Genomic DNA, 17,477 nt, shown 5'->3' with positions numbered 1-17,477 from the left:
TCCTTTACCCTGCCCTTGCACCCCTCCACCCTATGGATCCCTGAACCCACCCCCGTAGCCCCTCTCAGCCCCTTCCCGCCCCCAACCGACTCTTCCCGAATGCCCCTTACCCGGCGCGAGAGACCCCCTCAGCCCTTTGGCCACACCCCCTACACCTAGCTCCCGGGCGCGGCCTCGGCCCCTGACAGCGCCTGCGCAAAGCGGGCAGGTTGGCGGGACGCTCTAAAGCCTACAAGGCTACCACCCCGGAAGGAGGAGAAGAGGTGGTGCACGCAGGCGCAGTAGTGTCTAAAGCCTGGCCCAATTAAGGCGTTGGGGGCACCTCCGCGCCCTGGCAGCTCCGCCCAACTCCGGGAACCCGGGAAAACTTGTGAACTAATCAGAAAAAGCGGAAGGCGGGAGATCGGGGACCCTCCCAGCTCGTCGCCCAATGGAAAGGAGGAGGGCAAACGAAATGGCCAATCAGAAACGGCACGGGGGGCGGGCTCGCTCGGCGGGAGGTTCGGACCCGGGAATTCCGAAGGCGGGGTCGGCGCTGCCCGCGCGCGGAGGCCGCGCCCCTCCTGGCCCGGGTTTCCTCGCTGTCAAACAGCCGCAGGAGCACCAACCCTGGCCGAGCTGGCACTGCCTGGAGAGGGGACCATTCCGAGACTGCACCGCGCGGTAGATACGAACCGGGGCTGGGGCGGGAAGGGAAAAGGCTGGGTTTGCCTTGCATCATCCCGGGAGCCCTTTCTTCTGTTTTTATCCCACCCGGAGAAGTCGGTAAGCAAGGGTTTAGATCCACTTTGCTGGAGAACGTTAGAGACCCGTTTGCACTGCCTTTTGAGGGGTGACAGTGGATACACTTCCCACTGGGGTTCAAGCCAACTAGTTATGAGTGAGGGATTGGCCAGAAGAGTGAGGCGTGGGCTAGCAGGAGGGTTACTCTATTTGGATCAGCAGGTTTTACAGGAAGAAGCTTCTCTTCTCCAAATTACACTGAGGTGACAAGTTAATATCACACAGAAGCAGCCCCTACCCTCACCCCCACACCTACAGTTCGAATTTCCCTAGAAGCTGCCTAATGTACTGTTGCCTTGCACAGATTGAAGGCTCCTGGAATACTTAGCAGCCTGAGGATTCGATTCAGCTTCGTGCCACAAGACACCTTCATTTTTGCACTACACTGGGACCTTCACCCAATTTTTCAGTCGCAAAGCTGTTGACAGCCAATTTTGCATCGCGTCCTGGGCTCCTTGCGCTCTGAATTTGCCCTACTCAGGGAGTGTGCTCCAAGTTGAAATTGCACAAAGGACAGCTCAAGTTTGCATCAGACGGAAAGTGAACTTAGGCCAGATGTGCATGGCCCAGGGAGTGGGAAAGGTGATGGATTCCTAAAGTGGAAGAGGTGGTGTGGAGGGGGCACCGCCCATGCTGCCTTGCTTCCAGCTGCTGCGCATAGGGGGCGGCAAGGGTGGTGATCTCTACACCTTCCACCCCCCAAGTGGGGCTGGCTGCACCTACCGCTTGGGCTGCAGGGCCGACCTCTGTGATGTGGCCCTGCGGCCCCAGCAGGAGCCCGGCTTCATCTCTGGAGTCCATGCGGAGCTGCACGCTGAACGCCGGGGTGACGACTGGAGGGTCAGCCTGGAGAACCATAGCAGCCAAGGTGAGGAGTGAGCAGAGCAGCCTTATGCCTGGGCAGTTGCAGTTCTGGGCTGGAATGACCAAGAGTCTCCACAGGGACTCTGCCTGCCTCCCAAACTCCCCATCAGGTTGGATGGATGGTTGTCATCCAGACCTGTCTTCCCACCAGGAATGTGCAGTGTCAGATCTTTGTGGGGCTGACCCTGTTTAGCTCTTAGAGGGGCTGGGAGGTAGATCCAGGGCCTGCAGTATCACAGTGGGGTTGTTCTGGGCCACTGGGGGACAAGCTCAGACTTGACTAAGTTTCCAGATTTGTTTAGGCACCTTGTCCTTGGCTTAGGGCAATTATATGTTGAATTATGTCTTAATGATCTGGACATGTGTCTTGGAGGCAGTTAAGTCAACCTCAGAAGGCCTGGGTTCCCATCTCAGTTCTGCTACTGGGACCTGGCAGTATCAGTCAGGCCTGTCACTTCACCTTTTTAGATCTTAGTTTCCTCTTAGGTAGAATGTAAATCTTTGTAAGGTCTGTTTTTGGGGAGTGCTGTGGGGATTGGATATAGTGGCCAACATTCATTTAGTGCTTACTGTTATGAGACAAGAACATTTTAAGGGCATTAAATGTAGGTGAGCACAAATACCCCATTTTACAGACAAGGAAAATGAGGTATAAAGAAGCTAACTTGTCCAGGGTCACATGGCTGGTAAGTGGTGGAGCTTGGATTTGAACCCAAACAATCTGAGCTATGCTGATTAGTAATGAGTTGGAACTGAGTGAAAGTGGGCATCTCTGAGAATTGGACCTCAGTGAATCGAGGGAAGGAGTTCATTCCCTCCATGTGCCCTGGGGGAGGGCATAAGAAAAATAAACTCATTCCCAACTCACAAGGAGTTTCATATACGATGTCACCTGCTGAGATTTAGAATGTGAGAATTTGATGACAGGTGTCGTGTTCTTCCTCATGTTCCCCAGAAAACCAGACAGGACCAGATTTCTCCACTTCTGACCTGTCATTTGTTTTTGTCGTTCTCTGTATTTGTCTGGTGCCCCACAATCAACAGGGACTTTGGTCAATAATGTCCGACTCCCAAAGGGTCACAGGCTGGAGTTGAGTGATGGTGACCTTCTGACCTTTGGCCCTGAAGGGCCCCCAGAAACCAGCCCCTCAGAGTTCTACTTGTTTCAGCAAGTCCGAGTCAAACCTCAAGATTTTGCTGCCATTACTACCCCACGGTCTAGGGGAGAAGAGGGAACCGGGGTTGGTTTCCAGCCCATGCTGCCCTCCCAGGGGGCTCCACAGCGCCCCCTCAGCACCCTCTCCCCTGCCCCCAAAGCCACGCTGATCCTCAACTCCATTGGCAGCCTCAGCAAGCTCCACTCCCAGCCCCTCACCTTCTCACGGAGTGGGGGTAGGCCACAGAGCCTGCCTGTTCCCACTCCAGCTGGGGAAGTGGGGACAACCCCTTCTGTCCCACCCCCAAGAAACCGGAGGAAATCAGCTCACCGCGTGTTGGCAGAACTGGATGATGAGAGAGAGGCTCCCAAGAGCCCCCCACCAGTCCTTATGGAGCCCAGGAAGAAACTCTGTGTAGAGAAAACCCCACTGACACCCAGTGGGTAAGTGGAGAGAACTTTGTCTCGTTATTTCACTGTCTTTTGATTCTTTTAGAGCCCTAGGCTGGGAGGTAGCTCTCTGCTTGGGGGATGGGGATGGGAGATGCAAGAGGTTGGAATGACAAGACCTGGGTTAGTTCTTCTAACCAGATTCACCTTTAGTCTAGTGAATCTATATAGGTTCACTCTGCAGTTATCCAGGGGAAAGTTCTAGGCTTCTGCAGGTTTCCAGTGACCCTGGTTTTTGTATCACTTTCTTCAGAAATCGACGTGGGCGTCCTCGGAAACACCCAGTGAGCAACCCCAGGGCTCCCCCTGCAGTTGGGGGCGGGGAGCACTGTGCAGCCCCTTGTTGCTGCCTACCCCAAGAAGAGACAGTAGCCTGGGTTCAGTGTGATGGTTGTGACATCTGGTTCCATGTGGCCTGTGTTGGCTGCAGCATCCAGGCTGCCAGGGAGGCCGACTTCCAGTGCCCAGGCTGTCGTGTAGGCATCCAGACCTAAGGCCCACCACCAAAGCACCAGAGGACAGAGCTGGCACCTCCAGGACATGGGTGGACACTGGGGTGCCAGTGGGTCCTAAGAGATGCCCTCTTCTTCCCTTGCCTCTCTAGGAGGGAATGACTACAGGGGAAGGGTCCATTCCTATGGATTATCAATTCAAGGCCTGGAGCAGGCCCTCATGGCCAAGGTAACAGAAGAGATGGCTTCCTGCCAAAGATATTGCTGCCTCCAGGAAGTTGCCAGTGAGCTGGAAATTCCCACTTGTCACAAGCTGTAGGTCCTTGTTGTCATGGACACTAGAATGTCTGGTCAAGAGAACCCATCAACTGCAGAGGTCATGCCTGGGAAGTTATAAGCCCCAGACTTGAACAAGCAAGTTCTAAATGTTCTTGATGGCATCGCCTGAGGCATCTCTGGGAAAACCTAGGGCACAGCCCCCAAACTTCCTTACATTGTGGGCAGTCCTGCCGCTGATCACCATGATTGTGACCTGACTTTTCAGAGCTTTGCTTCCATTTCCAAATAAAGAATGAGCAGCTTCATATACTCCAAGGTACTTACTCTTTTTGTGGGTCTGATACTCCTTGCTTTCCAATTCTTGAGAATGGAGTGGTAAAGTCTGGAAAACTAATTCAGATTCTTAGGGGAGGAGATGAGCAGGCAAGGAAGAGAAATACAAACCTGCTCGCTGAAAAGGTGCAAATATATGAGGTAAGCTGGAGGTGGGAAGACAGGAAAAAAGGAATCCAGGTAATTAGTTTCTAGTTTAAAAGAAAACAGATCTGGGACTTCCCTGGTGGTCCGGTGGGTAAGACCCCGAGCTCCCAATGCAGGGCGGCCCGGGTTCGATCCCTGGTTGGCGAACTAGATCCCGCATACATGCCGCAACTAAAGATCCCGCATGCCGCAACTAAGATCCCGCATGCCGCAACTAAGAGCCCACATGCACCACAACTAATAGATCCCACGTGCCACAACTAAGACCTGGAGCAGCCAAAATAAATATTTATAAAACAACAACAACAAACAACAGATCCACTCCCATTAAAATAAGGTACTTGGGATTTGGTCAAGTTCATGAGGGTGGCAGAACTTTTACAAGGTTCACCAGTACTACCAAGAAGAGAAAACCTGAGACACCAGCTACAGCAGATGGCAACCTGGTCCAGTGTATCAACGTAACCCACGTATGCTACACTGATTCTCTTCTGAGAGTCGTACGCCAAGATACTGTCAAAGTAGCATTTCTGTAGTTCTTATTAGGAAAGCCCTATCTTGACCTATCCTATTGTACCTGCATATCCATCCCCTTCCTCCTCTACTTAGACTTACCAACCCAAGTTTCTTACACATTGAGGAAAGGCTCCAGAGCAAGGGCCCTAATTAGGAAGTGGCAGAGGCAGGACTAAAATGTGGGAGTTTTGGTGAGTCACAGACAGGGTAGGCAAAAACCTTAAGAAACCAAATGGACCCAGGTATCAAGAAAGCACAAAGTAGAGTTTCCGGTTGGGGTGATGTGCAGAAGAAATGAGTACCTAAAAGACCTGATTTCTTAGCACAAAGCCACTGAGGACTTCCAGAGTAGAGTGGGGGAAAAGCAAAGAGCCAGCTCCTAATAGCGAATGGGATATGTAATAACTGCATCTTTGGGCAAAAATAAGGTGTTCACCTCCAATTTCCCCAGGTCACAGGCTCCTAAGAACTAGCTCACACCTATAAGAGCCCTCTATGTATAAACTTGGGATCCAATCCCAGATCTCCCTCTGACATTGTGACTCTGGGCAGTTTAAATGGCATCCTTGGTCTCAGGGTCATTTGGGTGGGAGAGCTATTAATATCCACTATTAACTATCCCCATCCACTCTTCAGTAACTAGAGGAGAATAAACCAAAGACAAAAGTATCCACCTGCTAGGTCCCAGGCTTCTTTATTTAAGAACAAAGTGATGAGTGATGTGGGGATTAAAATCAAGAGCATCATTGAACTTCACCTTCCCTCCAACCAGTTCCCCCAAACTCCCTGCCCCCACACCCTTTGTGTTCCCAATTCCTTTCTTAGTGAATGAAGAACTTAATCCCAAAGCCCTGGTACGAACCCCAGGGTTCTCTCCCTAGCTGTCCCCCTTCCTCTGCCCCCATTCCTGGGAAGGGCAGACACCTCAGTTTGAATGCATGGGGGAGCCCAGAGTGGTGACAGACACCGAGGGAAAGGCCTCACCCTCAGGAAATGGGACTGAGGAGTACAGTGTAGTGAAATGAGGACCCCCATAGCCTGGGGTACCAAAATGGGGCCCTGGCGCCAGAGGAAAGGATACTGGTCCCCCTGAGAAAGGAGACCCAGCAGCCTCAAAATCCTCTCGTTGCGAATAGTCACTGCTTGATCGTTTGCCCTTCTGGCGACGGTTGCAGAACCACACTCGGACCACCTGGGAGTGGAAGACAGGGGAGAGGGACATTCGATCATAAGCTCTGGGAGGTGTGACTGGGGAGATGGAGCACACAGGGACGCGGACAGGAGCACTCACATCCTTCTCAAGCCCGAGCTGCTGAGCGATGTGGCTGATCTGCTGCAGGGTGGGCTTTGGGCACTGCAGGAACATGCTCTCCAGGTTGCCTCTCACTCGGTTCTCAATACTCGTCCGCTTTCTCTTCCGGGCCTGCACGAGGGTCTCTGCCTTGCATATCTGGGCAGGTGGGGAGGAGATGACAAGGAAGGAAGTGGGGGGGCAAGCCTCGAACCTGCTGAGCAACAGCATCATGAGGTCAGTGACTCGAGAGCCAGCTGCTCAGGAGCACTGACTGGCACCAGGGCCACAGGAAAGATCCTGGAAGGTTGGGTTTAGACCAGTGGCCCTGGAGCTTCTCCCAGCAAAACTGAGGAATTGCATTCCATCCCACTGAGGACCACTGCCTCCAAGAGGGAGAGCTGCCAGCCACGGATGGGAGCAGTAGAAATCGGGCTGAGACCAGGCAGGTCCCTATGCATCCCTCCCACCCTCACCTCCTGCAGATTCTCGTTGTTGTCAGCTTCCTCCACCCACTTCTGCAGCAGGGGCCGCAGCTTACACATGTTCTTGAAACTGAGCTGCAAAGCCTCAAAACGGCAGATGGTCGTTTGGCTGAACACCTTCCCTGGGGAGGTGGGTTGAAAGAAGCAAGGTGAGGCAGCAGGCAGGGCCCTTTCGACCCCAAGACCCAGGGCTTGCCACCTCTTCCTGCCCTCCCAAGATCCCACACAAGTACGGTATCTCTTTCCCCTCTACCCTCACCCCTAAAGAGGGTAGAAACACCCTTCTCTCACTCCCTTGGTGGGGAGGAAAGGCCCAAATTCAGGGATGTTCCTTCCAGGGGAGATGTGGTCCCTGTGTTCTGTGGGTCAGAACATGCTAGGCGAGACTCACCAAAGAGAACCCCCAGGGTGAGCCCCACATCGGCCTGGGTATATCCCAGGGTGATCCTCTTCTGCTTTAGGACCTTGGCAAATTGTTCGAGGTCTTTCTGAAGAGTTTTGATGTCCTGGGACTGCATTTTAAAAAGCAGAGGACATGTAAGAATATAAACATACCAGTTAGCCACCCCACCCACCCTTCCATTTGGGCCCCAAGGAATAAATAGTCTATGGGAGTATCTCTGCTTCCGGGCTGCCCACCTAACAAGTAGAAATAAACTATATACAAATGTCATTTACCATCACACATCCATCAGTGACACATCCATCAGATGCAGAACATCATTCGATAATGGAAAGAAAAGCCCAGGCCTCAATGAGAACATCTATCAGGTTATGAAGGGGGCTCCTGCCCTTCAGTTCTGTAACACTCACAAAAGCTTTTTGACTCTAGTATTACCTCAGTTTGAGGAAGTTTTGAGTGTAGAGATACAGAGCACCATGTCTCTGGTTCTCTTTCCAAATATACTCTCTCCAGCTTACTTTGAGGGTCCCACTAACTATGACAAGGCATGCACGTGCACAAACACAAACACACTACAAAACAGTCATCATACGAGGTATGAATAACATGCTTTGTATATAGTTAGTGCTCAGTTTTAAAAAATCTGATTATCCCTTATTTTTAACTGTATCTTTTTGCAATATAAAAGCATCCTCATTGACTAATGCAACATATTTATTGAGCACCTTCTGCAAACCAGTGGCTACACAAAGTAGACCAAAAACCCTGGCCCCAGGGACTTCCCTGGTGGTCCAACTGTTGAGACTCCACACTCCCAGTGCAGGGGGCCCGGGTTCCATTCCTGGTCAGGGAACTAGATCCCACACGCCACAACTAAAAGCCTGCATGCCTCAACTAAAAGACTCCACGTGCCACAACTAAGACGTGGCGGCGCAGCCAAATAGTTAGATAAATATTTTTTTAATTAAAAAAAAAAAAGAAAGAAAGAAACCTAGCCCCAAGGGGCTTTCATTGTGATGAAATAATTATTATCCAGTATGTTAGAAGTGCTATGGAAAAAAGTAAAGCAGAGTAGGGAGTTATGGGGAAGGTGACAATTTTAAATAAGACAGTCAGAGGTGATGTTTGAGCAAAAGGAAGGAGCAAAGTGGAAAGGCCCTGAGCTGTGTGGGCCCTGGTAGTAGCAAAGCCAGCAGCAAGGCCAGCAGCAAAGCTAGCATGGCCGGAGCAGGGTGAGAGGACTGAGGAAAGGGAAGAAGAGAAGCTGATGAGGTCAGAGAGGTGAGCAGAGCGGATCCTGGAGCTGCCACCGTAACTCTGGTTTACTCAGAGAAATGGAAAGCCGCTGAAGGGCTTTGTGCAGTGAAATGATCCGACTCTCACATTTTAAAATGTTCACTCCAGTTGATGTATTGACCATAGACTAAAGAGGCAACTGCAGCAATCCTAGCATAATGATGGTGGCTGGGACCAGGATGGCTCTAAGTGATTGATTCAGGATATATATCCAAGGTAAAGATAGCAGCGTGTCCAAAGGATTGGATGTATGGATGTGAAAGGAATGAGGATGACTGGTTTGGGCCTTAAGCTACTGGGAGATGGACAGGGTGGGGCAGTGCAGGGAGCCATCCCAGCAGAAGACAGAAAATGCGGTGGTCATGTCTAGAAGATATTTGAGTCTTGAGGGTGGATGAGAGGTGGATGAAAGGTAGACAGAGCAGAGGTTGATGGATGGAGCCCTGAAACTCTCCAATGAAGGCCAGTGGCCAGAAGATGGAGAAGAGCAGCCAGGCCTCTGTGCGGTCCTGGAAACCTAAGGGAAGTATTTCAAGGGTCGTCAATCACATCAAACTCAAATACGGTAACTTCCATTCCCAACTTCTGCTCAACCGATGTCGCAAACCTATAAACGTCAGCTGTTCCCATCTCGGCTTTTCCAAATCATATTTTGGGGATTTGAAATAAGGTAAACCCCAGTTCAAATCCTAGCTTTACCATTTAGCAGTTAAGACCCGTGAAATAGGCTAATAATACCTCCCTAGGAGATTTTGTGCCAGTTAATGAGATAATGATGTAGAAACTGAGCCCACAGCCAGGCATTTAGGAAATGGACCACAATTGGCAGCCATTATCATTCAAGGCTCAGCCGTCGCCTCGAGCAAAGGGTCTAGGGCTACTCGGTCAGCTGCAACCAATCACACCTCCTTCGAAGAGGTCTAAAGGTTTAGTACTTGATCTCTAATTGCTTGCACTTGTCTCTTCCTCGGACTAGAAGATACATCCTTAATAGTCCCCAGCAGGGCTGGATGTGGAAGTCTTCAATTCCCTCAGCAAACCCTACGTTTGGGGAATGGCCTGGAGATGACTTCTTCCCCTTTTCTCCCCCTGTTCACTACTTATGCAATTACGGCTGAAATTGGTGTTTCCAGCTCTCTACAAGGGGGTGTCAGGGTGTGCACTCTGCCTGACGGTGACTCACTGGGCCCAAGGCAGAGGTCAAGAGAAGACAAGCCCTAAACTTGATGGAGGGTAAACCCAAACTCCACACATCCACGCAGCCCAAACAGGAGCTTCTATCAGAAACCAGTCACACCCTAGACTTTCAGGAACAATAACCCTGGGATAAGCACTGTTTTCACCCTCAGGCCACACTCAACCCTAAGGCGGAGATCCCGGATCTGATCAAGCTCAAATTTTCAAGAAGGGATCCGGGTAGAAGAAGGGGCTCCAACCCCAAGCTGGGTCTGGTGCTGGGCTGGTAATGAGTGACCCGACCCAGGTCAGACCTAGGAAATGGAAGGACCTACTTGACAAGGGCCGAGGGGGGAAGCAAGGCCAACTTCCGACTGCCCCAGGCCGCCCTGCCCTCACCTGCGGTTCTCTCTAAATTCCAGCCCCTAGTTCCCACCTGGCCCCTGCTCAGGGTGGCCTGCAGTCGCCACACACGCGTCCCGGGGCGCCGCCCTCGCCCGCTCCCCTCCTGGGTCGGCGACCCGGGCAGCTGCAGGCGACCGCCTCCCCTCGCGTGGCCGCCCCCGGCCGGCGCGGTCGCCCCCCGCCGCCCGCCCCCAGCAGCTCACTCGCCTCCTCGGGGTTCGGCTCCAGCTTCTCCTTGTCCACCTTCACGGCGCCAGCGGGGGCGGCGCAGGGCTCCGGGGAGGCCCCCTCGGAGCTGCTCTCCACCCCGGCTCCCGCCTCGCCCTCGGGCTGAGGGGTCTCCAGGCTGCTTTGGGGCACCAGCCCCACTCCAACCTGAGGTGCACAGTAGGCCATCCCTCCGCACAAGTCATAGGGCGCGGGGCACGCGGGAAGACCCCACACCTCGGCGCCGGGCCCAACCACCGGCCCGATCCCTGGCCCACCAGGAGGCCCTTGGAAGCTCATCCAGGTCCGAGGATCAACCCAGCCCGGCTCTGGCCCTCCCGGCCCATCGCCTCCACCGCCCGGCGGGGGCGAGAAGGCGAAGTCGGAAGCCAGGTGTCCCGCCATGGGGAAGGAAGGCGCCCCAAGCCGGGGGCCTAGGAAAACGAGGGCTCTCCAAGGGACGGCTCGACACCTCTCTCCCTCCCCAATCCCACCCACTAGCCTTGACCTCTGGCCCCGCCCCCTGGATGGGTGGGGGAGGGGACGGTGGGGGTGGGAGAAACTGAGGCGGAGAGTGTTTGCCGGCTGGTGGCGGTGGTGTCTGGAAGCCGAAAGCCAGGCAGCTCCAGCCGGGCGCCTCTCCAGGCCCCAGATCCCGAGGCTCTTGGTGCAGATCCCCCATGCGGGCCTTCACTCCCAACTCCCAGCAGGCCGCCCGGCCCTCCCGACGCTCCGCACACACCAGAGCTGCCTGGGATCTCTTCCACACCTCCTGCCCGTTCTTCAGGAGCCCGGCTGCTGGACCCCTCTCCAAACACCCTGGCACCATCCCCTCACCCGAGCCCAGCCACCCTCTCGGCTCCTCAAACATTAATTGTTTTTGTGTCAAGTCCTGATGGGGCTACCCCTCAATTCCTTAACAGCCCCCCTCCCCGTTGTCCTCCTGCACCCCCAATCCAGGAACCTAGGTGTTCCCATTTAGACTACTGGCCAGATTCAGTTACCCCAAAGCTGCGATGCCCAGCAGCCATCTATCTGCCCAGCCTTCTAAGTTCCACCCCATCACCAGGGGCGGACTGCCAGACAGGCTTCCATTCCATCCCTGGCTTTCCCGGCCTCAGAGCCCCCTCACCTACCAGAGTCAGAGATGGAACCCCTACTTTCCCTTCTAGGGGCCAGGCTCTGGACTGACTGGTCCTGAGTCTCCCAACCTTTGTCCAGACAGAAGAATCGGACGCCCCCTCATGAGTGCCCCACTGTGGGTCACGGACATCAAGTTCCTTGCCCCCCTCTTCAGAGACCCACATTATCTAGTCCGTAGTTGACTGTTCTCCCTCCCCCACCTCCCAGCCCAGGTCTCCGGCCCCAGGCCCTGGGTGGGGAAAGACCAGGAGGGAGGGGGGAAGAAAAAAATATCTGACTTCAGGTTCAAAGAGGCTTGGGAGGGACGGGGGGAAGGGGGCCGGACAATGGCCTTGGCTGGACAATCCTGGTCCCCAGAGGGGGCAACTCTAACCCTAAACAAGTGCTCAACCCTTGAATGGGCCTGGATGGCTCCCCTGGGGACAGCTTCCTGCCCCACAACCCCCCAGCCCCAATCCCCTCACACGGAATCCCCCTCAGAGCAGCTAAAAGAGCTCCAGCAATAACCCCCCCATCCCCTCAAAGACTGAGCCTCAGACAGGGACCCCCACTGGGACCTAGGTCTCCTGTCCCCCTCTAGAGGACTCAGGCGTCCAGCCTCATCATCTACCCCTCCCCCAGCCCCCCCAGGCCTTTGTGTAGTGGGGCTGGTGAAAAGATGAGGAGGAGGTGGAGAGCGACTTGGGGGTGTGTGCAGGAAGCCTGCCCTAAGCTCTCCCACAGGGTCTATTTTTCTGGGCCTGTCCTGAGGGCTCACACTGCAGGCATAGTGCTTGATTCTGTTTGCAAGAGAATAGCTTTCAGACTGCCTGTCTGCTTGGGATGAGGTTTGTCTGTCTGCTCCCCAAACTTGCCCTAAATGAAGGCCCCGAGGTGAACTGGGGGGCCTCCGGAAAGGCTGTAGACCAGAGCTCCCTACAGCTTGGATGGCCAGAATCCTGAGCCGCGGACATGGACCTCTGCCGACTTAGACATCTCTTCATCTCAGCCCCGTCTGAGGTTGTTTGCTCAGCATCTGCCTTCTGAGGGGCTTGGGGGTCCTGCTGGGGGTCCTCTTGACTGTGGCCAGCTGTCTTCAACTTGGTGGTATCTGGGAGTCCTTCGAGCCTGTTTTTTGGGTTTTGGTTTTTTTTCTCCTCTGAATCTATATCACACAGCCCCTGCTCCAGCCCATCTCTAAGTACTTTTTGGGCAACTAATTGTGTGCATGCATTTCAATACTTCCCATAGGTCTGTTGGAAGATCTACAGGGCAGCGAAACTGGAGCTGTATTCACCGCTAAACCACTAACTGCCCAAAAGGCAGATAGATTAAGGGGCCTGGTGGGGGTGGAGAGGTGTGCTTTGGACCAGGAGGGGCCCCTCCCCAGCCATCTCCCCAACCCCCAGGACAGAGCCATCACAGCCCCTTTGTCATGCATCTATCTGCTGTCTGCCAAGAGGACGGCCTCCCGGAGGAGGGGGATGGGCGGACCTGGGAAATCTACAGCAGTGCTTCTTGGCTCCCGCCCTCTAGGCTCCCAGAAACCCCTTCCCCCATGTGGTCCAGAGAGCCCCTGTACCCCTGTCTTCCCAGCGGCCCCTAAAACACCTTCCCCTTTTCCCTCCACTCAACAACACCCTCTGTTTTTTAGATTTCAATCAATAGTTGCTCTAGGTGGTATGTTTCTGGCCTGGGCAAGAGTCCCATTCCAGAGGGAGAGACAGAGGAGGGGAGGGTGCCTGGCTGCCTGGCTGGCTTGTAGCCAGAGATCTGAGCCAGATCAGTCAGGTGTTGCCTGGAGCCTGACCCAGAACCTTAATGGAAAGTTAAGTTCGTCTGCAGTCCTAGCCAGCCCCCACCCAGGCCAGCTCTGTGCAGGCCCAGAGGAGACTGGAAGCGGGGTTAAGTCATAAATAAACCTGGCTCCTCCACTCTCCTGGGTCTTAGGGAGTCACTAAACAACTTCAAGTCCCCAAAAACAATTTAGGACTGGGCTCACAAACTCTCCGCATACACCTTTATTATAGTGCAATGTCAAGGTCCTACACAAAGACAAACGCAAGTATCTGGTTGTAGAGCATGACCCAGGGAGGGCAGGTGAAGGCCACCACTCCCTGCCAGGTGTGGCTGGCCTGGCATAGTTGCTAAGAGGTGCGATGGTGGCCTTGCTGCTGTCGGCCCAGCCATCCGCTCGCTCTTCTGTTGGGAAAACCAGCTGAAATGGCTCAGGGGACCAACGGAGACTTGCTCTAGACCACGGTAGCAAACCCCTTATTTTGACTTCTGGCTGCTGTCCATCTGAAGGCAGAAGAAAGGGAAAGAATGGAAGGCTGAGGAGAGAAGGATTCAGGCTTTGCCCACTTTGGGAGAATATCTCCCTTAATCTCAGTTTGCACATTTTCCACTGCTCACTGTAATCCACACCTCTTCTTCTCAACAACTGACCCTATGATCTCTCCTGCGAGGTCTGCAAACTGAAATCTTCTTTTCCCAAATCCAGGTACTGTTACCTCAAATCTAGGAGTCAGCTCTCTGCTTGTAGTCTGTAGGGAGATAGAGAGGTGAAAGCAAGAGGGAGGGGAAGCCAGGAGAAGAGGTCAGGAATAAACCAAGGGTCTGCAGACCAGGGTCCTGGGCCCTGGCTCTGACACCCCAGCGGACGGCGCCTCGCTTTCTGTGCCTTGGTTTCCTCATCTAATAAAGAGGAATTGGACCAAATGAGCCCTAAATTTCCTTCCAGCTCAGACATAAAAGTGCTGCCCCTCTCCCGTACACCCTCCTCTCTATCCTCACCATTTAGTTGTCATGGGACTAGCAATCTCTCTCTGCACGCCTGTGAAGAGAAATTGGGGTTGGAGGGGTGGGAGAGGAGGGACTCAGTGAGATGCTGGCACAGGCTTTCCCGCCCCGCACCCCCATCTCCCAGCAGCCTTCCTGGGAAATCTAGCAGAGTTTCCCCTCGAGTTTGATCAAGATTTGTTTGCTGAGTTTGGGAGGCCAGTTTTGATTTGGTTTTGGTGTTTGGGAACTTATAAGAAACATACTTCAGGAAGTAAAACTTTGTGTGTGTGTGTGTGTGTGTGTGTGTGTGTGTGTGTGTGTGTGTGTGTGGACAAAGGCTAGAGAGGAAACGGAAGTCCTAACCTACTCCTTCTTCTTTTCATATTTTTCATATTCCCTCCTCAGTTGCTTTTCTCTAAATCGCTGCTCTTGGACCTCAGCCTCCCAGAGAGAGGGAAACCAGATGATCCTTAAGGTCGCTTCCAGCTCTAAAATTCTAAAAAAAAAGAAAAGAAAAAGAAAGCAAAACCTGTCGGGACTTCCCTGGTCGTCCAGTGGATAAGACTCTGTGCTCCCAATGCAGGGGGCCTGGGTTCGAGCCCTGGTTGGGGAACTAGATCCCACATGCATGCCGCAACTACAGAGAGAAAAAAAGCCAGTTCTAAAATTCTGAGCATACCTGCTGCCCTGCCCTTCTGCCACTTCTTCCAGAGGAAGGTGCCTACAGCTCCCACAGTGACCACTCCAGAGGCCAGGAGCCCAAAGAAGATCCAGACAAGGGTGGGTGTGTGTTGCTTAAAACCAGGAGGCTCTGAAAGGTGTGGGCATGTGAGGCACTGACAGACCAGCCTGGCTCCCCCACCCTTTCCCTGGGCTACCCTGTCTGCTCATCTGAGGTCCTGCAGAGACCCAGCATCAGACTGGGATGCCACCAGACAGGAAACCTCTGCTGTGTCAAAGGGCATCTCAGTGGACTGCTGGCTCTAAGCAGTCCCATCCCACTGGGATCAGATGGCTTGAGGTCCCAAAGACCCAGGGTTCAGGGACAGCTGGACGCCAGAGGACAGAAGCCACGGGCCCTGCATGTTGGGATGGGCTCTCTTCTAGGGGGCTTTATCGAGAGGCACACGCACTGAGGGGGCCAGTGGGACAGGGAGGAGTGGTGGCAAAGGGGACCTAGAGACTCCTAGACCAGGGGGGCTTGCCACCTCTGGTCTTGCCACACTGCCATGCATCCTCCACAACAGAGCCTGGGCTGCCACCCAGGCACCATTCACACCACATTCCATGGTGACTGTCGGTCACGCCCCGCCCTGAGTACCCTGGGGTGCTAAGCCCTGGGCCAGAACTTGAACACCAAGTAGAGAATGGATCGACCAAATATGTGTGAGAGAAGGCAAGGCCAGTGGCTAGCCTGGTCAGCAATAGAACTGTGCTCATGAAGGACAAAGATAATGCACAGACTTCCCTGGTGGGCCAGCGGTTAAGACGCCACACTTCAAATGCAGGGGGCACGGGTTCGATCCCTGGTCTGGGAAGATCCCACATGCCACGTGGTGTGGCCAAACAAACAAACAACTGTGCTCACGAAGGGCACATTGAATGCAATAGAGGTCTGCTCCCTCACCCCTCCCCGCCATGCCCTCGGCCCCTTCACCTTCCCCACTGCTCAGTCCCCACCTATCATTCCTATCATAGGCTGCAGGCTGGGGCCCCACCCCAGCTTCCAGGTATTTCCTGAAATGGTGGAGGCGGCTCTTGGTCAAGAAGGATTACTCTTTTCACTTCTCTCCATCTGTAGTTCTGTTTTTTTCTAGCTTGCTTTTGCTGGAATTGAAAGACTCAAGTGTACTGAGAAGGGAGCCCTGGCCATCAGAGTTGTATTGCCAGTGTCCCCAGGTGCTCTGATTCCCAAGCAAGTCCTGTGACTCTGAAATGCCGAAGTCCCAGAACTCCAAAGGAGAACAAAACATTAGTTTTCTCTACCTCCACTCCCACCACTTCCCAAAATGCCCGGAATTCCCTTCCTCAGCTGATAAACCTTCACTCATTCTCCAAGATATATCTTCCCGGTCATGCACATCCCCACCAAAGTCATGCTGCACCCCACCCTTCATGCCCTGCAGCAAGTGGCTCCCTCCTTTGCTCCCATCATGCCCTGCTCATGCCACAGTCATGGTACTGACCACATTGAACCCTCCTGAAGGCAGGGACCCATGCCCTGTGCCCAGCATCATGGGGTTTCGTTTGTTTCTTTGCTTGTTTTTGGCCGCACCTTGCCCATGCAGGACTTCCCTGACCAGGGATAGAACCCGTGCAGTGGAAGTGCAGAGTCTTAACCGCTGGACCACCAGGGAAGCCTCATCGAGCTTTTTTAATTGAAGTATAGTTCACATACAGTATTATATTAGTTTCCAGTGTACTATATGGTGATTTGACATTTGCATACATTATGAAATGATCATCACGAAAAGTAGTATCCATCTGTCTCCAAAAGTGTTACTACTGGGGACTTCCCTGGTGGTCCAGTGGGTAAGACTACACGCTCCAGTGCAGGGGACCCAGGTTCGATCCCTGGTCGGGGAACTAGATCCCACATGCATGACACAACTAAGAGTTCACATGCCACAACTAAGAAGTCCACACGTCACAGCTATGAATGAGCCCACATGCCGCAACGAAGATCCCCCGTGCCGTAACTAAGACCCAGCACAGCCTAAATAAATAAATAAATATTTTTAAAAAAATGTTACTACCATATTATTAACCATATTAACCATATGCCTTACATAGCAACATGTTTAAATCCCAGATCTAAATGCCACTACTAGATATATTGTCCATAGCAAATGTAACTGGACCTCTCTAAGCCTCAATTTCCTCATCTGGGAGTTGGAGATAACAATAGTGATCAAATGATATAATGCATGCCAGTGTTAATGTCATACCTGCCAATAAGAATTCAAGAAATTCAAGAACTAGTAGCTGCTATTTATTTTTTAATATTTATTTATTTATTTGGCCACGCTGGGTCTTAGTTGTGGCACGCAGGATATTCTATTTTCATTGTGGCATGCAGATCTTTTTTAGTTGCGGCATGCAGGGTCTTTTACTTGTGGCATGTGGGATATAGTTCCCTGATGAGGGATCAAACCTGGGCCCCCTGCATTGGGAGCTCTGAGTCTTAGCCACTGGACCAGCAGGGAACTCCCAGTAGTTGCTATTGTAATGTTTATTATTGGTAAAGCACCATGAACAGCATTTACTAGACCCTCAGATATTGCTAGATGAAAAAAAAAAATGATGTAGGTTAGAAAAATACTTCTCT

At 53.0% G+C, this 17,477-nt stretch overlaps 2 protein-coding genes across 2 annotated transcripts; one reads left to right on the top strand and one right to left on the bottom strand.

Annotated features, from left to right (window-relative positions):
- Positions 1-1,410: 1,410 nt before the first annotated feature.
- Positions 1,411-3,747, top strand: TCF19 (transcription factor 19; the record flags this gene model as incomplete). Its single annotated transcript, XM_079713260.1, has 3 exons — positions 1,411-1,651; positions 2,692-3,247; positions 3,507-3,747. The coding sequence occupies exons 1-3, from the start codon at positions 1,414-1,416 to the stop codon at positions 3,745-3,747; spliced, it is 1,035 nt and encodes a 344-aa protein (XP_079569386.1). The 5' UTR covers positions 1,411-1,413.
- A 2,158-nt stretch (positions 3,748-5,905) lies between these two features.
- On the bottom strand, positions 5,906-10,648 carry POU5F1 (POU class 5 homeobox 1; the record flags this gene model as incomplete). Its single annotated transcript, XM_079713239.1, is given in 6 exon segments — positions 5,906-6,172; positions 6,272-6,430; positions 6,748-6,878; positions 7,148-7,268; positions 10,240-10,243; positions 10,245-10,648. Coding segments are annotated over 6 exon segments (1,086 nt in total).
- Between the last annotated feature and the right edge of the window lie 6,829 nt (positions 10,649-17,477).

The sequence above is a fragment of the Hyperoodon ampullatus genome, assembly GCF_949752795.1.
Source record: "Hyperoodon ampullatus genome assembly, chromosome: 10".
NCBI lineage: Eukaryota > Metazoa > Chordata > Mammalia > Artiodactyla > Ziphiidae > Hyperoodon > Hyperoodon ampullatus.
The sequence above is the reverse complement of the archived record's forward strand: the minus strand, read 5'-3'. Positions and strand labels throughout refer to the sequence as shown.